This window comes from Ursus arctos, unplaced genomic scaffold, assembly GCF_023065955.2.
Source record: "Ursus arctos isolate Adak ecotype North America unplaced genomic scaffold, UrsArc2.0 scaffold_19, whole genome shotgun sequence".
Lineage (NCBI taxonomy): Eukaryota > Metazoa > Chordata > Mammalia > Carnivora > Ursidae > Ursus > Ursus arctos.
Genome location: NW_026622863.1, coordinates 52820518 through 52840065, shown reverse-complemented (window position 1 = coordinate 52840065; position 19548 = coordinate 52820518). Strand labels below are relative to the sequence as shown.

The following is a 19548-nucleotide window of genomic DNA, read 5'->3' as shown; positions in this document are numbered from 1 at the left end:
ACGGGAAACAAACTGAGAATTTTAGAGGGAGGGGTGGGGGATGGGCTAGCCTTGTGATGGGTATTAAGGAGGGCACATATTGTATGGAGCACTGGGTGTTACATGCAAACAATGAATCGTGGAACATTACATCAAAAGCTAATGATATACTGTATGGCGACTAACAGAACATAATAATAAAAATAAAGAAAAAGGAAGGAAGGAAGGAAGGAAGGAAGGAAGGAAGGAAGGAAGAAAGAAAGAAAGAAAGAAAGAAAGTCTATTCTGTACAGCAATGTTAGGGAGGAAAGGTGTCCTGAGAGTCAACCTCTCAAGTTATGATAGCAGGAACCTGGAAGAACTTCCTGCATGAAAGAATTTGTTGCTGTAAGTTTTCTCCTAGCTGTAGAGCATCAGAGTCTCCCAAGAGGCCAGATTTATAGATCCTAAGGTTCTTTGCAAAGGCATAAGGAGCACGAGCTAATTTAATCCTCGGGACATACAGATGTTGTGTACGTTACTGCACAAACACAGATTGGGCAGCCAAGCCTCAGGGTTGTGACTCCAGCAACTCACTTCACAGCTGTCAAGCAGAACTTGCTCCCCGGTAACCACTTCTTGGATAGGAGTCCTGGATGGGAGTCCACTCATCTTTCATTTCCCATTCCACCTCAGTCCTTCCCCCCAGTTGAGATTTCTCGCTCCCCCTCTTTTTGGTTCTGCCTCTGATCTTCACTATTCTCTCATCCGTATTCACTCAATATGCACCTCTCCACAAATCCTTTTCTGATTTGCCTTTCCTAACTTAGGGCTTCAGATCTTCTGCCAAACCAGTGAGTGCAGCCCTGGAGGGTCACATTAGCACCTGACTCCCAAAACTAGATATTCAGAGACTATTCCACCTCAAAAACAGTTGTTATCCACGAATTCTTTGCTAAGAGCTGTGCTAGGTTCAAGGGAGACATGGTGGTCAGTGAGAACGCATTCCTGGTCCCCAGAGCAATCTGGGCCACAGAGCCTGACCTGTCGTCTTAGCACTCCACTTAACTTCGGTTGTGTGTCATTCAAAACTAGAGATAACCATCTCTCCTCTGAACTCTACAATTTCCCCACTGTCAGAAGAGGGGCAACATAGTGTTGTGGTTAAAGCTTGAGCTCAGAGTTATACAGAAGTAGGTTTCAATCCTTTTGTTCTAAATGAAACTCAGAATTTTTCAGAAGACAGACCCTTGGCTGACAGTCTTTAATGGTAACTATTTATTAAGTAAGGGGCTTTCTGCGCCAAAGTGATGGCTATATGGGCACGAACCAAACTGGTTTTAGCCTCAAAGTGTTCAAGAACTTTCAAGGAGGGGAACTCTAGGAAAGTCACTCAATTCGTTTAATTCTGCCTTGTAAATTAATAAGCACTGTGTGGATAAGTACTAAGGGTTACATCAGTTACTGTTTCTTAAGTATTCAGAACTGGTACCTGATATGCTTTGGATATTCTATAAAAGACAGTCTCTCTCTGTTGGTCTTTGTCCTCACCCCCCAAGAATAACATTTGGTCTCCTCGTGTGATGGCTGAAGGACAACAGCTTCAGATCCGTTCTTGCTGATGCTGCTCCTGGAAGAGGCTCAGATGTTCGGGTGCATTCAGCTGCTACCCGGAGGAGGAGATGCCGAAGAGGAGAGTCACCTTTCAGTCCATGTTGGAAGGAGCCGTTCCTGGTCCTGAATGAGGCATCCACTCCTCCCACCCTTGTTTCTCTTCGTGGTTCTGGATGCTCTAAGTTGCTTAGTTGACTCTCCCCACAGTGAGAAGGAGGCAGGGAGGCCGGCTTAAATTGGAGCTCTGGACCTCAGAGACTTGCCCTGGTCTCTGCAGATTTGGAGAAGAGTTGGTGTGAAAAACACTTACTGATACTCTGTGGAGGCTTAAGGGGAGGAGGAGCCTCGGAGCCACCCTCAGCTCAGGCCATCGTGCATTGAGTGATTTATTCCCAATGCCTGTCTTGTGTTTGGGTCCTGGGGTATAAGGATGAGTGGTAAACTGTTCCTGCCTTTGGTTGATAAGTTTGGTTATGGAAACACAGGTTCATAACTTGCTCTGAGAAGAGCTAATGCATCTGAGGACCACAGGACAGGACTTTCCAGGAGAGACTGCAGGCTAAGACAATGCTGCCCATTGAAAGTAGTGGCAGAAATGAGTATCTGCACCTTCGTGTTCAGATCAGTTTCATCCACAAAAGCCAAAAGATGGGAGCTACCCAAGTGTACGTGGATGGAGGCAATGATAAGCAAACTGTGGTATATGCACAGAATGGAGCTCAGCTCTCCGCAAAACACGGACAGAAATTCTGACAGATGCTACTACACAGATGAATTTTGAAGACCTTATGCTAAGTGAAATAAGTCAGCCACAAAAGGCCAGATACTATGTGATGTCACTTATACGAGGTGCCTAGAGTAGTCAAATTCCCAGAAACAGAAAGTAGAATAGTGGCTGCCAGGGGCTGGAGGAGAGGTGAATGGGGAATTAGTGTTTAGCGGGTAGAGAGCTCCCATTTTTCCAGATGAAGTGTTCTGGAGACAGGTGGTGGTAATGGTTGCACAACAGCGTGAATGTACTTGATGCCAGAGAACGGTACGCCTACCGATGGTTAACAAGGGCAAATTTTATGCTATGTATATTTTTCGACAATTAGAATCACTATAACCTTTATATCCAACCTGAAGATACTTGTGTGAATCTTTCCACACCTTTATCCTTGCTCACACACACACACATCCAGAGGTCTAAAGTACATTGACTCCTGAGGAACGTTGCCCAAACTATTCTTTCTGACAAGAGATTGCCTTTCCTCACAATGAAATCCAATTCAACCCGTTAAATTTCATATGCAACTTCAGTCTTCGAAAAATATTTTTGAACCCTCTGTTTTCTCTAGCCACACAGAATTAGTTCCCTTCTCTGGTAAAACAGTACGGTGTGATGGAATTACTTCTGGGACCACGGTAGGCAATTGGTCAGGGTTGGTTAAACACTCGCATTCCAAGTGAGGTTGTGGAAATGTTCTGCAGAGTTGGAGCCTGACAGATGATATTCAGCTCTTGACCCAAATCTCAATAGCTGCAGAACCTTCATGATTTACTTTGTCTCTGAACCTCCCCGTAAGATAACCTTGAAATAAACCTAACCAAAGAGGTAAAAGATCTCTACTCTAGAAACTGCAGAACACTTATGAAAGAAATTGAAGAAGACACAAAAAGATGGAAAAACATTCCATGCTCATGGATTAGAAGAATGAACCTCCCTATAAAATAAGATAACCCTTCCTTCCTCCCAGGGTCATTGAGAGGATAAAATTGCTTAATGCATGTAAGTCTCTGAGCTCAGTGCAAATTAAATACCCAGCAGATGGAAGCAATAATATTATTACCATGAGACAGGTATTAAACCAAGACATCTTTTAAAAATTATATTAGCAAATACGTGTCACATGTCCAGTGTGGTGATTGACCCGTAGTAGATACTCAATACACACTAGCTCATCTCCATCCCAATGTTCTAGATAATGACTCAGTGCGCTACTACACCTTTCATACTAAATTATAACTTTTTTTTGTCTTATGCATCCTCAACTACAAAGAGGTATTTGAGAAGAAGAAACTCGTCCTTTCTTTCTGTATTCACAGAGGCAAGCTCAGGGCTTGACTCAAAGTGCATACTCCAGGAATGTTAGATGATGAGGGGTGGGTAGAATAGAGGTCTGCTTCCCACTTCCTAGAAAATTCTGGTTCTCATAAAATATAGACTTAACTTCAGAAGGCTTTCTCATGATACAACCAGGGATAGGGGAGACAGGAGGTAAGAGGAGGGATCTGGGAGAATGGTGGCCTGTAACCAAGGGTTTGTTGTGTTCTTTGGTTGTTGGAAGGTCTGAGGTAGAGACTAGGGCTTAAAACTCAGGGTTTATGAGGCCACGAGCTTCTTAAATCCAGTCGTGATTGGGTCATATTTTCAAGAGGAACCTGAAACAATGGTGAGAAGGACAAAAACCCCAAGGACATCTTCTTGAGAAGACCATTGTAAAGTGACCTTGGCAACCACTGGGTCCAGGCCAAACAGAACTGCAGGGTCAGGCAGGGAAACTGGGGCTGATGCTGTATCATTTTAAGTCCTTTGGTCACTAAAAAGAGAAGCTAACTCTGGATCACTTAAGCCAAGAAAGTGGCCGGAGACTGTGGGATTGCTGAAGAATCATATTTTGCTAGGATCATGGACCAGGACAGTTTTGGTAAACTGGATAAGAAGTACCAGGCCGACCACAGAGAGTAGTCAGTTCCATATTCAGTGCTTGTTTCACTCAGTGATCCAATTCCAGGGAGCAAGTGCAGGAATGGCCGAGTTTGGGGATATCAAGCCAACACCCTATACGTGGTGAGGGCAGAGGGAAGTACTTCCATCATACTGCCAAAGACAAGAGACTGTAGGGAGTAGGTACAGGTAGCTTCCCAAAGACAAATCCACACACAGTTACTGGGAAAACGGGGAATGAGTGCACAGCAAGAAAATCAACAGATGTCATGAGAGATGCCCTGTGGCTGAGGAATGTGGTGGCTTATCTGATACCAGGAGGCTCAGCTTTTACACAGCTGTACTGGGCACAAGGTTGATGGCCCAATGACCACTTCTATATTCCAAGAACTAAGGTTCTTGGTCATAACCGTCCATAGAAGTAGTTTGAGCAGATTTCAGTGGTGAAGACCTCAGAGTTTCAAGAAAGATTTTGGTTAGATTCTAGACCACTTTCCCTTTAGTGTTTGCTTTGGGATTGATGTGTTCACCTTCTTTGTCCTCTCCCTACCAAGGAGGCATCTGCTAGACTAGTAGACGCACATCTCCACATTGGAATCACACAGGGCACTTTTTCGTGAATACATATTCCTGGGCTGTGATCTCAAAGTTTCTGATTTGGTAGATCGGGGTGGGGCCCCACATTGGGGGTGGCATCTCCATGCTTAACAACCACCCCAGGTGTTTCTGAACCACATCTTAAGAAAATGCTGCGCATTCCTGAAAGGTCACGAGGGCCCAGACTATGTTATCTTATTAACCACAGTGTCCTGGGGCCCTTGAGAGGTGCCTGACACATAGTTGATGTTCAATACACACTTGTTTGTTGTCTGATGCCAAATTAAGGAGAAAACACAGTAGTTACATTTTTATAGTGGTTGTCTCATTAGATCGCCACCATAATCCTGGGTGGTGGCAGGACAGGGGTTCTTCCTCAAACCCTTTCCCATTTATACAGGGTGAGACTGAGCCTCAGAGAGACTTGTCCAACAACCACATTGAAGGATTTCATTCCATACTTGAACTCCAAGTCCCCCAATGCCAAATCCAGCCTCCTGGGAATACTATAGTATGCTTCCTCCTGAAGATAGAGCTTTGGATTTCTAATCTATGAGGACATCTATGTGAATAATGAATGGAGACCATTAACTGAGCACCAGCCGCATTCCAAGCACTGTGCTAGGTGCTTCCACGCATCTCCTTGTTTAATGGTAACGACCCCATGTGGTAAGTATGGTTATTATTCCCACTCCACAGATGAGAAGGCTGAGGCTCAGAGAAGTCATGTCCTAGTTTGTACAACCACGAAAACAAAGAGTGACAATTCAAATCCAGGTTTGTCTTCTAGAAAAGCCAGATCCCTCCAAAAGTAGAGCATAAACTAAAGGGAAGAAACTTCTCCTCTGATACATTTAACTCTATTCAAAAAAATATTCTTACTGAGCTTGAGAGAAGAAATAATGTCACTCATGTACCAGGCTAATTATTAGAGAAGAGATCAGTAAATCAGGGAACTGAGAGGGATAGAACACCAACCCAAATTGGCTTAAGTAAAAGACAAATTTACTGGTTCACCTAAAAGGAATTCCCAAGGGCATAACAGACTTCAGGCATGGCTGGATCCAGGAACTCAATAAAATCATTAGAACCACATCTTTCCCCCATCCACTACCATTGGTTCTGATTTTCTTTGCAATGACTCCATTACCAAGCAGGAACTCCCCTGCTAAAGAACAGATAGTTGATGGCATCTACAAGCTTAAACCCTTAACAGCTATGAACAAAGAGAAGTTTGAACAAAAATCACAATGTCTGGCTCTCTGAAGTAAGTTTTAAAGCCCCAAACTACTCACTCCTCCATTTGTTGATATCGTTTGTCATATAACCTCACGGTTCCTCTCACAAAGAGACAGAGTGTACTTCCTTACCCCATGACTATGGATATGGCCATGTGACTTGCATTGGCTAATGCCATCTTACTGGGTGTGACATGGTCAAAGCTTTGAAAATCAGTTGAACAACTGGGCCTTCTCATTCAGCTATTGTAATGAGAAAAGTCATGCCGGAGCTCTGGTCCCAGGAGAAGGAGGGGAAACGTGAGCACCAGACTAGCTAAACCAAGTCTATGACAGTCAACACTCATTTGCATGAGCAAGCGTAGCCAAGATCAGAAGAACCACCCAGATGACCTCAACCTAGATTAGCTAACCCTCAGCTGATTGAAGATTCGTGGCGATAAACGACATGTTTTAATACACTACGTTCTAGGATGGTTTTCCACACAGCATTCTTGTGGCGCCTGTTAACTAATGCACTCTTGTTGACCCAAATTAGGTTCATTTGTCCGTCACTACCGAATAACTGTAATCAGGGACTGAATTATCTGTCATGAGCCTTTTCTTGGGCAGAAAGAACCAGCACCACCATGACTGCAAGAGGAAAAACATACAGTTTCCCAGAAAAAAGTCAGAGTACTGCACCACATATTTGCACATAGATCCTTGTCAAACATCCACCAACAATTCCTGAAGAGGTCATTCGTGGGGTCCAGATTCCTGGCGGTGGCAACACACACGCCCCAGGGCAGCCTTCACCTCCTTGTTCCGAAGGCTGTAGATGAGGGGATTGAGCATGGGGGTCACCAGGGTGTAGGACAGGGACACCACCTGCTTGCTCTCTGGGGAGTAGCTGGCCTTGGGTCGCAAGTGGATGACCCCTGTGGTGCCGTAAAACAGAATCACCACGATGAGGTGTGAGGCGCATGTGGACAGGGCCTTGTGGCGCCCTGTGGCTGACGGCATCCGAAGCACGGTGACCAAGACCCCAATGTAAGACATGGCTATCAGACAGAAGGGAACCATGATGACCAGCACTGTGGCCGCCAACACATTGGACTCGAAGACTCTGGTGTCCGCACACACCAGACTCAGCAGAGGGGCGATGTCACAGAAGAAGTGGCGGATGCCACGTGGCCCACAGAACGGGAAGCTGAACAGCCAGACGGTAAAGACCAGCGACACGGGGACTCCGGCCAGCCAGCACGTGGCGGCCAGCAGGTGGCAAAGCCGGGGGGTCATGATGGCCCCATAGCGCAGGGGCCTGCAGATGGCCACGTACCGGTCCCAGGCCATGGCGGTCAGGAGAAAGCACTCGGACGTGACGCACGACAGCACGAAGAGCAGCTGCAGGGCGCAGCCCGTGGGGGACACGCCCTGCCCGGGCCGCAGCAGGGTCACCAGCAGCCGGGGCGCGATGTTCAGCGAGAAGGAGATCTCCAGCAGGGCCAAGTGGCGCAGGAAAAAGTACATGGGCGAGCGCAGCACCGGGTCCAGGGCGGTCAGCAGCACGATGAGCGCGTTGCCCAGCAGCGTGAGCAGGAACGTGGCCAGGAAGAGCGCGGCGAGCAGCGGCCGCAGCGTGGGCACATGCGCGAAGCCCAGCAGGACCAGGTCGCGTGGGGTGCAGCTCTGGTTGGCGCACGGTGGGGCATCGAGGGCGCCCTGGAGAGCCCAGGCCGCCGGCATGGACCCGGGTGGGCGAAGGAGCCTCTGGGAGGGGAAGAGGTAAGGAGAGGCGTGAAGAGCAGAGCTGTGCCCGCCCGGGCTCTGTCTCCCCAACATGCGCTGAGCGGAATAGGGCAGGCGTCTTATCAAAAGGCAAATCAGCTCATGCTGGGTCCTCCTTGAATGCCCCCCATGAGCATGGAAAGAGATCCCGGGGCCGTACGAGGCCCACGAGGTTCTGACTGGCCCGGCCCATCCACCTTCTGACCTCTTCTCCACCGAGCTGCGTCCACAATGCCTGGTCCTGCCTCAGGGCCTTTGCACTTGCCAGCCCAGCCCCTTGAGATGCTGTTCCCTGACTGTTTGTATCACTGGTTTCCTTTTCTAAGGTCTGTGAGGATTGGTTCTTGGCTACATCTCCATCCCCATCTTCTGATCTTCTCGCTCACTAAGTCCAGCTTCAAAGACCTCCCTCTCACCCCAGGGCCTTTGCACTTGCACAGTAGGGTATCCCCAGCTGTGGGTATGGTTGCACCTTTCTCATCCTCCAGGTGTCCACTCAAATATCACCTTTTCAGGATGTAACCAGCCACCCCCTGCTCTATACACAGTTTGAAATGAAATTGACTACTTTTTCTTCAATAATCTATTTCCTTCTACAGACTGTGAGTACCAGGGGACTAGACACCTTTCCATCTAATGTGTGCTATAACTTCTCTCTCACAAGGGTTCTTTGTGAAGAATAAATGATACAACACACGAGGTTCTGGGCACTGGGACGGTCACATACCAACTCCACGGGCATCAGTGTTTGTTAAATGAATCCAGATGAGCCCACATCCTGCAGTTGTTTCTATACTCCTGTTACATACAACAGGAAGCTTAAATGTGCTGTCAGGGCATTCAGGCTCCCTTGAGGCATGGCCCCCACATTTACTCACTTATTTAGCCAGAGAGAATAAGTCCCTGCACCAGGCACTGGAGCAGGCACTGAGCTGGGATTTGGGGATGAATAGGAAAATCAGACCTGTTCTCTGACATCACGCTGCCGTGGGGGAACGGAACGTAGGGATGCCTTCCTCAGAAGCGGGGCAAGGCTTTTCTATAATGGCATCTCACCACCCGGCGTCCTGTCAAGCTTGCATTAGACGCTCCATCAACATTTATCGCATGCGCGGACGTCTGTCTCGCCCGTGATTTTCTCCCTAGCACCTAACACGAAGCCTGGCTTTACTGAATGGCTGGACATCTATCTCGTACATAGCTACGTTCCCCAGGACCTAGGTCAGCGTCTGGCATACACAGAAGTATAAAAATATCTGTTGAAGAATAGAGAACCCAGAAATGGACCCTCGGCTCTTTGGGCAACTAATATTTGATAAAGCAGGAAAAAACATCCAGTGGAAAAAAGACAGTCTCTTCAATAAGTGGTGCTGGGAAAATTGGACAGCTACATGCAAAAGAATGAAACTTGACCACTCTCTCACACCATACACAAAAATAAACTCCAAATGGATGAAAGACCTCGATGTGAGACAGGAATCCATCAAAATTCTAGAGGAGAACATAGGCAGCAACCTCTACGACATCGGCCAAAGCAACCTTTTTCATGACACATCCCCAAAGGCAAGAGAAACAAAAGATAAAATGAATTTATGGGACTTCATCAAGATAAAAAGCTTCTGCACAGCCAAGGAAACAGTCAGAAAAACTAAGAGGCAGCCCACGGAATGGGAGAATATATTTGCAAATGACACTACAGATAAAGGACTGGTATCCAAGATCTACAAAGAACTTCTCAAAGTCAATACACGAGAAACAAATAAACAAATCAAAAAATGGGCAGAAGATATGAACAGACACTTTTCCAATGAAGACATACAAATGGCTAACAGACACATGAAATATGTTCAACATCATTAGCCATCAGGGAAATTCAAATCAAAACTACATTGAGATACCACCTCACGCCAGTTAGAATGGCAAAAATAGACAAGGCAAGAGACAACAATTGTTGGAGAGGATGTGGAGAAAGGGGATCCCTCCTACATTGTTGGTGGGAATGCAAGTTGGTACAGCCACTCTGGAAAACAGTGTGGAGGTCCCTTAAAAAGTTAAAAATTGAGCTACCCTATGATCCAGCCATTGCACTACTGGGTGTTTACCCCAAAGATACAGACGTAGTGAAGAGAAGGGCCATATGCACCCCAATGTTCATAGCAGCATTGTCCACAATAGCTAAATCGTGGAAGGAGCCGAGATGCCCTTCAACAGATGACTGGATTAAGAAGCTGTGGTCCATATACAATGGAATATTACTCAGCTATCAGAAAGAACGAGTTCTCAACATTTGCTGCAACATGGACAGCACTGGAGGAGATAATGCTAAGTGAAATAAATCAAGCAGAGAAAGACAACTATCATATGATTTCTCTCATCTATGGAACATAAGAACTAGGATGATCAGTAGGGGAAGAAAGGGATAAGGAAAGGGGGGTAATCAGAAGGGGAATGAAGCATGAGAGACTATGGACTCTGGGAAACAAACTGAGGGCCTCAGAGGGGAGGGGAGTGGGGAATGGGATAGACTGGTGATGGGTATTAAGGAGGGCACGTATTGCATGGTGCACTGGGTGTTATACACAACTAATGAATCATCGAGCCTTACCTCGGAAACCGGGGATGTACTGTATGGTGACTAACATAATAAAAAATCATAAAAAATAAAAAAAATAAAAATAAAAAAAAATAAGCACAAAAAAAATATCTGTTGAATAGCTAAGGAGAGGATCTGCTCTCAGTTCTCACCATGCCCCTCCCCTTAAACACATTCTTCTAATTTCCCCAGGAGCTCACTCACTGCCCGCGCATTCCAGCCTCACGCTGGCAGCCCAACACTCATGCCAAGCTCGGCCGTGTGGCAGCTGGCTAAACGGCGCAGTAAGGGGGGCTGGAGCTGGGGAGTAAGCGCTGAGGCTCCGCGTGTGCCCTATATTAACCTTGCAATGCCAGCAAGACGCCTGTTTTCCTCTGAGCTTCATATTTTCATCTGGAGGTGGATTTCATAGTCAAAACCCTAAGACACCGCAGTCTCAGAACTGCAGATGAGGAAAACGAAACTCGGAGAATCTAAGTGTCCCGAAGTAAGTGAAATCACTCTCTCAAAGTCATCTGCACCCCCATACAATGCCCCACATGGCAGCGCTATTCACAGGGGCCAAGACACGGAAGCAACCTAAGTGTCCACTGATTTATAAGCGGACAAAGAAAATGTGACAGATATATATATATAATAACACATACAAAAATATATATTATATATAAAATAATGTATAAATATATATAATGTGATATATAGGACATATATCTCACATAATATATGTATTACATATACAATGCAATATTATTTAGCCACAAAAAAAAAAACAAAGGAAAATCTGCCATTTGGGGCAACACGGATGAAGCTAGAGTGCATTATGCATAAGTTAGAGGAATATAAATACTGTATGACATCACTTATATGTGGAATCTTATTTTTTTAAGTATTTATTTATTTATTTATTTGACAGGGAGAGACAGAGAGAGAGAGCACAAGCAGGGGGAGCAGGAGAGGAAGAGACAGGCTCTCTGCTGAGCAGGGAGCCCGATGTAGGGCTCAATCCCAGGACCCCGGGATCATGACCTGAGCTGGAGGCAGATTCCCATATATGGAATCTTTAAAAAAAAAAAAGTTGAGTTCATAGAAACAGAGTGAAATGGTGGGTGTCAGAGGCCGGGAGCACGCAGAAATGAGAAGTTGGGGGCACCTGGGTGGCGCAGTCAGCTCTGTGCCTGTTTTCAGCTCAGGTCATGATCCCAGGGTCTTGGGACGGAGGCCGGTGTTGGGCTCCCTGCTCAGTGGGGAGTCTGCTTCTCCCTCTCCCTCTGCCCCTCCCCCTGCTCATGCCCTCTCTCTCAAATCAAGTAGTTAATTAATCAAAAGAAATGAGATGTCGGGCAAGGGTACAAACTTCCTCTTAGATATGAGTAATTTCTGAGGATCTAATATGCACGTGGTGGTTATAGTTAATAACACTGTATTGTATATTTGGAATTTGCGGAGAGAGTGAACGTTGAGTGTCCTTACAACGCACACCCACAAGTGTAATTGTGGGTGATGATGGATGTTTTAACTTAATTGTGGTAATCATTTCACAATATATACTTATATCAAGTTATCACCTTGTACACTTTAAATATATACAATTTTATTTATCAATTATATCTTAATAAAGCTGGAAAAAATAAATAAAATAGGGGAAAAAAAGAAAACTAAGCCCAGAGAATATAACTGTCTTGCTCAAAATCAAGAGGAAACCAGCCCTCTTACATTGAATAACTTCCCCAAAGTTGCACAGCTGGTATGCAGTGGACCAGATATTCACACTCAAGCCTTTCCATCTACCCAGTCCACACTCCAGCCCTGACACAAGCATGAGAGCTCTGTGAGAGCCCCTAGTTGGGTTGTCATGGAGACCATTGGGTTTACAGTTGTGGGGTTCAGATGAGAGCTTCAGCGTGGGGATAAACATTTGGGCATCGTCAGGACAGAGAGAATTTCCAAAGTCATGGATGGAACGAGCTTACCTGGAGAGACGCTGAGTTAACTTCTGCTAATTCCCATCTCCTCCTCTGTAGTAAGAGGAGGGCATAAGAATTGCTCACCTTACCTGGGCACTCATGACAACTGTGTGAAATGCTGTTGTTATATCTTCCTTGTTTCCCATACGGGGAAACTAAAGCCAGAGATGTTAAGAAAGTTTGCCCAAGTAATTGGAAAAGCATGGCTCTGCACCCATAGTGTCCGGCTTTGGAATAAGCTCTATTCTATGCAGCCTCTACACACAGTAGATACTAGTTTATAAAGTAACACATTAGTACCCTCCCATATGCTTGTCCTACTTCCCCCAAGCCCCACAGAACACCTCCTCCTCTTGCCTCCCTCAGTCCTGGAGGATGAAATTATCCATGGAGTACTCACATTTGCGCTCACCCAGTGAGAATGACGGCCTCCACTCCCTTGGAACCATGAGATCATGAGCAGAGTTCAGACAGAGCGGGGTTCAAATCCAGGCTCCACCTTTTTCTGACCATGTGACGGTGGGCAAGGAGACTTTGCCTCTCTGAACTTCCATTTCCTAGTGAAGAAACTGGGAGAAAGAAAATTTTTTGAAAAAAGGCCCATCTTCAGGGTCATGAGAATCCAGTGAGGTTGCATGTCAGAGACAATGCCCATTGTAAAACCCAGCTTGGAAAAACACACCACCAGGTAGTGGCAGAGAAGACATATGTGGGTTTTAGCGAAATGAGATGTTCGTTTCCCTGTAAAAAATTTAATATTTTTCAAGGAAAATGTATTCATATACTATTAATAGATTCCCCAGGTTCATCTCCTGTAAAATGGGGTGATGGTAGTTTAAACCTAGATTCATCAATACAACACGGTCTGGCATCTAGTAAGAGCTCAGTAGTAGTTATCATTGTTACTATTACAAATGAATAATCCCAGATGCCCCTTCCTAGCTGTGTGGCCTTGGACAGTTTTGTTCCCTCACTGAGCCTCTGCTTCCACACAAACAAATTGGGACTAAGAAGACCTAACCCGCCACGTTGTAAGGGCAAAGCTTAGTTTCTAGGGATATCTGGGCACTTGCCAGACATGAGTCCTGACATTTCTCTTGACACTGGGCAATCAGTGAGAGGCCTGGGACCTGGTCTCTGGCCTTTCATGAACAAAGGTGTTGAGGGTGATGACTCAGGAAACATTTGATGGGCTGCGAACTATATTTCCTACAGTATGGATGGGGTCGCTAATTACAGAATCTTTAGTTTCTTCAAGTGACTTCACCCACTTCCCTTCTGTGATTCTAGAACCACAACAACATCCCCACCAAGCAGCTATTAAGCCCTTGGTTACATATCTCTTGTGACAGGGAGCTTATCATCTCTCATGCCAGCCCCCCCCACTTAGATTTTAGCAATGATTGCAAAGATCTTCCCACCAGCATTCACGTACGTGGTTGGTAGCTGTGTAAACTGGAACAAATTCTTGGGAGGGCATAGTGGCAATATCTGCCCACATTAACACTCAGGAAATCTCTTGGCCCCGCAATTCTACTTCTAGGAATTTATCCGAATAGATGTGCATATGCACACAAAGGTCTGTGGTGGGGTTAGTTAGAACTGGGCATTATTTCTAAGAATAGAAGATTGAAAAGAACGTAATGCCCATTGATAGGACTAGGGAAATGCATTATGTTGTATTCTTACAGTCCAAAACTCCATAGCTCCTCCTGCAAGAATGGTGTTACTATGTAGAAGTTAAAAATTGAGCTACCCTATGATCCAGCCATTGCACTACTGGGTATTTACCCCAAAGATACAGACGTAGTGAAGAGAAGGGCCATATACACCCCAATGTTCATAGCAGCATTGTCCACAATAGCTAAGTCGTGGAAGGAGCCGAGATGCCCTTTGACAGATGACTGGATTAAGAAGTTGTGGTCCATATATACAATGGAATATTACTCAGCCATCAAAAAGAACGATTTCACAACATTTGCAGCAACATGGACAGGACTGGAGGAGATAATGCTAAGTGAAATAAGTCAAGCAGAGAAAGACAATTATCATATGGTTTCTCTCATCTATGGAACATAAGAACTAGGAAGATCAGTAGGGGAAGAAAGGGATAAAGAAAGGGGGGTAATCAGAAGGTGGAATGAACCATGAGAGACTATGGACTCTGGGAAACAAACTGAGGGCTTCAGAGGGGAGCGGGGTGGGGGATTGGTATAGGCTGGTGATGGGTATTAAGGAGGGCACGTATTGCATGGTGCACTGGGTGTTATACGCAAGTAATGAATCATGGAACTTTATATCAAAAACTTGGGATGTACTGTACGGTGACTAACATAATAAAAATTATTATTAAAAATAAATAAATAAATAAATAAATAAATAAATAAATAAATAAAATGTAGAAACAAGGTGCACGACACTGGAGAATATGCTATAATTTCTATAAATAGCAGAAGAGATTACATATATGTATTATATATACATCTATACATACATATATATATGCAATGGATGTTTCTGGAAAGATATAAATGATTATGCCAACAGTGGCTGCCTCTGAAGAGTCACTGGGGGTCAGAGACGCAAGAGATATTTGTCATCATACATCCTTGGGACATTCTTAATTTTGTCCATGGACATGTATTTTGCTTGTGAAAATTTTGCTTCTACAGAAATTTAGACACTGAAGAAGGAATGAAAGCCCTTCACAAACAAACATACTTGCTATAAAAACATTTGATCCACTTATACGAGGTATCCAGGGGAAGCAAATTCATGGAGGCCAAAAGCAGAGTGGTGGGTGCCAGGGGCTCCGTGGGAAGGAGATATGGGGAGCTGTTCAGTGGGGACAGAGTTTTGATTTGCAAGATGAAAACGTTCTGGAAACTGGTTGCTTAACAATGTGAATATACTTAACACTACAGAACTGTACACTTAAAATGGTTAAGATGGTAAATTTTATGTCGTGTGTATTTTACCACAATTTAATAAAATTAAAAAATTAAATATATTTGAAATAATATAAGTATGTACAAAACAAACAGAGAATTCCCCAGAAACTTCACATCCCACTTCAAAGTGATGACCAGGATTTATAGTTTGGCCTTATATCTTTCAGATTTTTACATACATGAAATGGTTTATATGATTTGACTCCTACTATAATTTCACTTCACACTTTATTTTATTTATTTATTTGTTTGTTTGTTTTTTGGTACAAAAAGGTGGTTTTATTGAAGCACAGGGACAGGACACGTGGGCAGAAAGAGCAGCACGGGGGTCATGAGGAGTGGTCCATTATATACCTTCAAGTTGGGAGGGAGTTTACACTTTAGAATCAGAAAACATTAGGCTTATGAAAATTTACCTGTAATTCCACATAGATCGTACTCATGGATGTTCGATGCATACATACATAGGTGTAGATTTCATTTTGAAAACAAAATTTGTTTTCAATCATATTTTACATTTTAGCATTTTTCATCCATGGAGTATTTTTCCATATTAATAAAAATATTCATGATTATGATTTTAATTAGCGTGCAATACCTTGTCATATGGTGTTGGCAAATAATATTTAAAGAAGTCTAAGTTACATAAGTGACATGAGGAAGCTTTCTTTGCCAACCAAATGAAGTGAGTAAAAGTACTTACCTCAAAGGTTTGTGGTGGGAACGAATGGAGCTCATGCATTAAAATTCTTACTACAGGTCCTGGCATATGGTGAGCATTTGATGTGTGCTGTCTTACTATCATCATTACTCTGTGATCAATCAAGTTGTATTTGATTTTTTTAGAACTCTAGAGAATGCCACAATGGACATCTTTGTGAGTCAGTGTTGGGCTTGTTTTATCTTTTTAAATGAGTTATGGTGAAAAAGGATTGAGAGAATGAGGAAGGGTGGAGGGATGAAGGAGGAAACAGGGCAGGAGGGACAGAGGGAAGGAGGGGAAGGAGAGAGAGAGAGGGAGAGAGGAATTATTTTACAGTTATGGGATGTAAAGTTTTCTAGAAGATCAGCCAATGCTCTTCATTTTTGGACCAGAAAAGGTGAAGCTCAGAGAGGGTCAGTCTGCCTACATGACCCAGTGGTCCCCTCGCCCCACCCCCTTGCTCCTACAGCCACCCTGTTCTGATGGATGAAGCAGGAATCAGAAGCCCAATGAACTTCACCAACTCAGAAAGCAAAGCAGGGGCATCCACACTTCCTGCCCCCCGTCAGATCCTCAGAGAACCATCCTTTTTCTCCCCGAATAACCAAAAGATGCTCTACTCCCAAAGAAGGCTCTCAGCAACCAGTGCATCCACAGCTCAGAAACTTGGCTGAAGGCAGGCTCAACAAATATAAACTTCTGGCCAGGGACCTTGAGGTTGTCATTTTCCCTGAAGACCTCGGAACCAGGGCTCATTATCTACCCTCTGTGTCCACCCACGAGCAGTGGGGGCATGGCCCTCCCATTCTGTCCACCCCCTCTCTCCATGACACAGCTGAAAAGGAATATACCTCTCCACGGCAAGGGTGCTTGATGTTGGCAAGGGTGTGAACCAACAGTTCCTCTTGTACTGCTCTGGCAGGTGCACAAACTGATGCGGCCATGCTGGTGGGCAAGTGGACAGACAGGTTAAAATGAAAGCCTGCCTTCCCTGATGCAAATCAAACCCAGAGTGAGATATCATCTCACACCTGTTATGATGCTTATCATCAAAAATAAGGGGAAAAAAGAAGAGATAACAAATGCTGGAGAAGATGTGGAGATGATGATGATGAGGATGAGGATGGTGATGATGGTGGTGATGGTGATGATGGTGGTGATGATGATGGTGGTGGTGGTGATGGTGAGGATGATGGTGGTGATGGGGATGATGATGATGATGGTGATGATGATGATGATGGTGGTGGTGGTGATGGTGATGAGGATGGTGATGATGGTGATAGTGAGGATTATAGTGATGATGATGAGGATGATGGTGGTGATGATGGAGATGATGACGGTGAGGATGATGAGGATGGTGAGGATGGAAATGAAGATGGTGGTGATGATCATCATCATGATTTTGTCATTATTTTTCCAGGATCCTGAGGAAGGAGGGCATTTGCAGGAGATAAGGTCAGGAGCCATGGCAAAATGTCTGTATTTGGGGGGATTTTATTTCTGTTACAATGGGAAATGATTGCAGAATTTTAACTTAGCAAGGGACATGATCTGACTTAGGTTCATTCTGAGTTCCTTTCATGAAGTTTAGGATGAGAATTAAGTAAGTGACACACGTGAAACCTGTCACTGGGGTTGGCACACAGTGGATGCTCTGCGAGCCAAGTTGATGTGTCATGGGCTAGCTCCTCTTCTAGGCTGGAGTTCCTTGGGGACAGGGTCTGTGTCTGATTTATCTCAATGTCCTCAGTGTCCAGCACAGAGCCTGGTGCAGCACAGCTGTGTGGCTGTTAGAAGGCTTCGGTTGCAAGCAACAGCAACTGACTCTGTCAGGAGCAAAGGAAACCCAGGCCTCTATGTCTCTATCAGCAGGAGTTGAGGACCCCCTAAAATCTGCGTACTCCTTGCAAGAAATCCCCCTTCTCTACCTTTCCACTCTAATGCTCTCAACCTTGCTATTCTTTCTGCCTTGAAATTATCAGGATTTAACTCCTTGGGTCCTTTTCACTCAATGTATGAAAAGTCAAGTCTCCTGGGCCATTCCTTATTCTTTGGACTCAAATCCCTTTACATATCTATGGGCACAGAGCAAAACACCCAGGCATTCCCTATTCCCTTTCCAGCTTTCATAGCCTGCTATCACTGAAGCTGCTAGATCCAGCCATGCCTGAAGCCACCCTGCTCTCCATTGCACTTATCACTATCAAACATGCCATGTACTTCATACATTTTGTACATTATATGACTCTCCCACTGGAATGTAAGTTCCATGACTATAGAGCTTTGGTCTGTTTTGTTCACTATAGTATCCCCAGTGCTAAGAATAGTGCTTAGCATATAGTAGGCACTCAACAAAGATTTGTTGACAGAATCAATAAATGGCTAACTTAAGCAAAAATATTGAAACTATGGGAATTGTATGAGGCAGCTGGTAAAATCTATGGAAAAGTCCAATCATGTTATCTCAGAAAGCACATAACTGAGACAATTCCAAGAATACTAAAGGATTCTCTTCTGGAATCTTTGTGATGAGTTGACTCTGAACATTTTCCACCCTTGAGGCACAAGAAGGAATAGATGGGCCACCCCCTGGCCAAAGGAGGACAGGGTGCTATAGTGGGACATCTCACCAAACATAAGTACAGTACTTCCCTGTCTCTGTAAGAACGCATTCATCTGCAAATGTCTTTTAAAAGTGGCTTAAATCAGAGAATGAGAAGAGAAGCCACAGACTAAGAGGAAATACTGCAAAAGGCACATCTGATAGAGGACTGCTATCCACAATATACAAAGAACTCTTAAAACTCAACAATAAGTAACTTCTTTCAAGACATGTCTCCAAAGGCAAGTGACACAAAAGCAAAAACGAACTTTTGGGACTTCATCAAGATAACAATATTCTGCACAGCAAAGGAAACAGGCAACAAAACTAAGAGGCAGCCCACGGAATGGGAGAAGATATTTGCAAATGACATTACAGATAAAGGGCTGATATCCAAGATCTATAAAGAACTTCTCAAACTCAACACTCAAAAAACAAATAACCCAGTCAAAAAATAGGCAGAAGACATGAACAGACACTTCTCCAAAGAAGACATACAAATGGCTAACAGATACATGAAAAAATGCTCAACATTCACTAGACATCAGGGAAATACAAATCAAAACCACATTGAGATACGACCTTACACCAGTTAGAATGGCAAAAATTAACAAGACAGGGAACAACAAATGTTGGAGAGGATGTGGAGAAAGGGCAACCCTCTTACACTGTTGATGGGAATGCAAGCTGGTACAGCCATTCTGGATAACAGAATGGAGTTTCCTCAAGGTGTTAAAAAGAGAGCTACTCTACGACCCAGCAATTGCACTACTAGGGATTTACCCCAAAGATACAGATGTAGTGAAAAGAAGGGCCACATGCACCCCAATGTTCATAGCAGCAATGTC

General features: G+C 44.5%; 1 protein-coding gene across 1 annotated transcript in view; it reads right to left on the bottom strand.

Moving 5' to 3' along the window:
• Positions 1 to 1265: 1265 nt before the first annotated feature.
• Positions 1266 to 19548, bottom strand: part of LOC113248909 (olfactory receptor 10A7-like) — a 43481-nt gene continuing 25198 nt past the window's right edge. The window contains exons 2-3 of the mRNA XM_048224111.2: positions 12845 to 13013; positions 1266 to 7869 (exon numbers count right to left, since the gene is read on the bottom strand). Of these exons, the coding sequence (XP_048080068.1) occupies positions 6856 to 7869; positions 12845 to 12901 (1071 nt within the window). The 5' untranslated portion in view covers positions 12902 to 13013 and the 3' untranslated portion in view covers positions 1266 to 6855. The remainder of the gene's footprint in view (positions 7870 to 12844; positions 13014 to 19548) is intronic.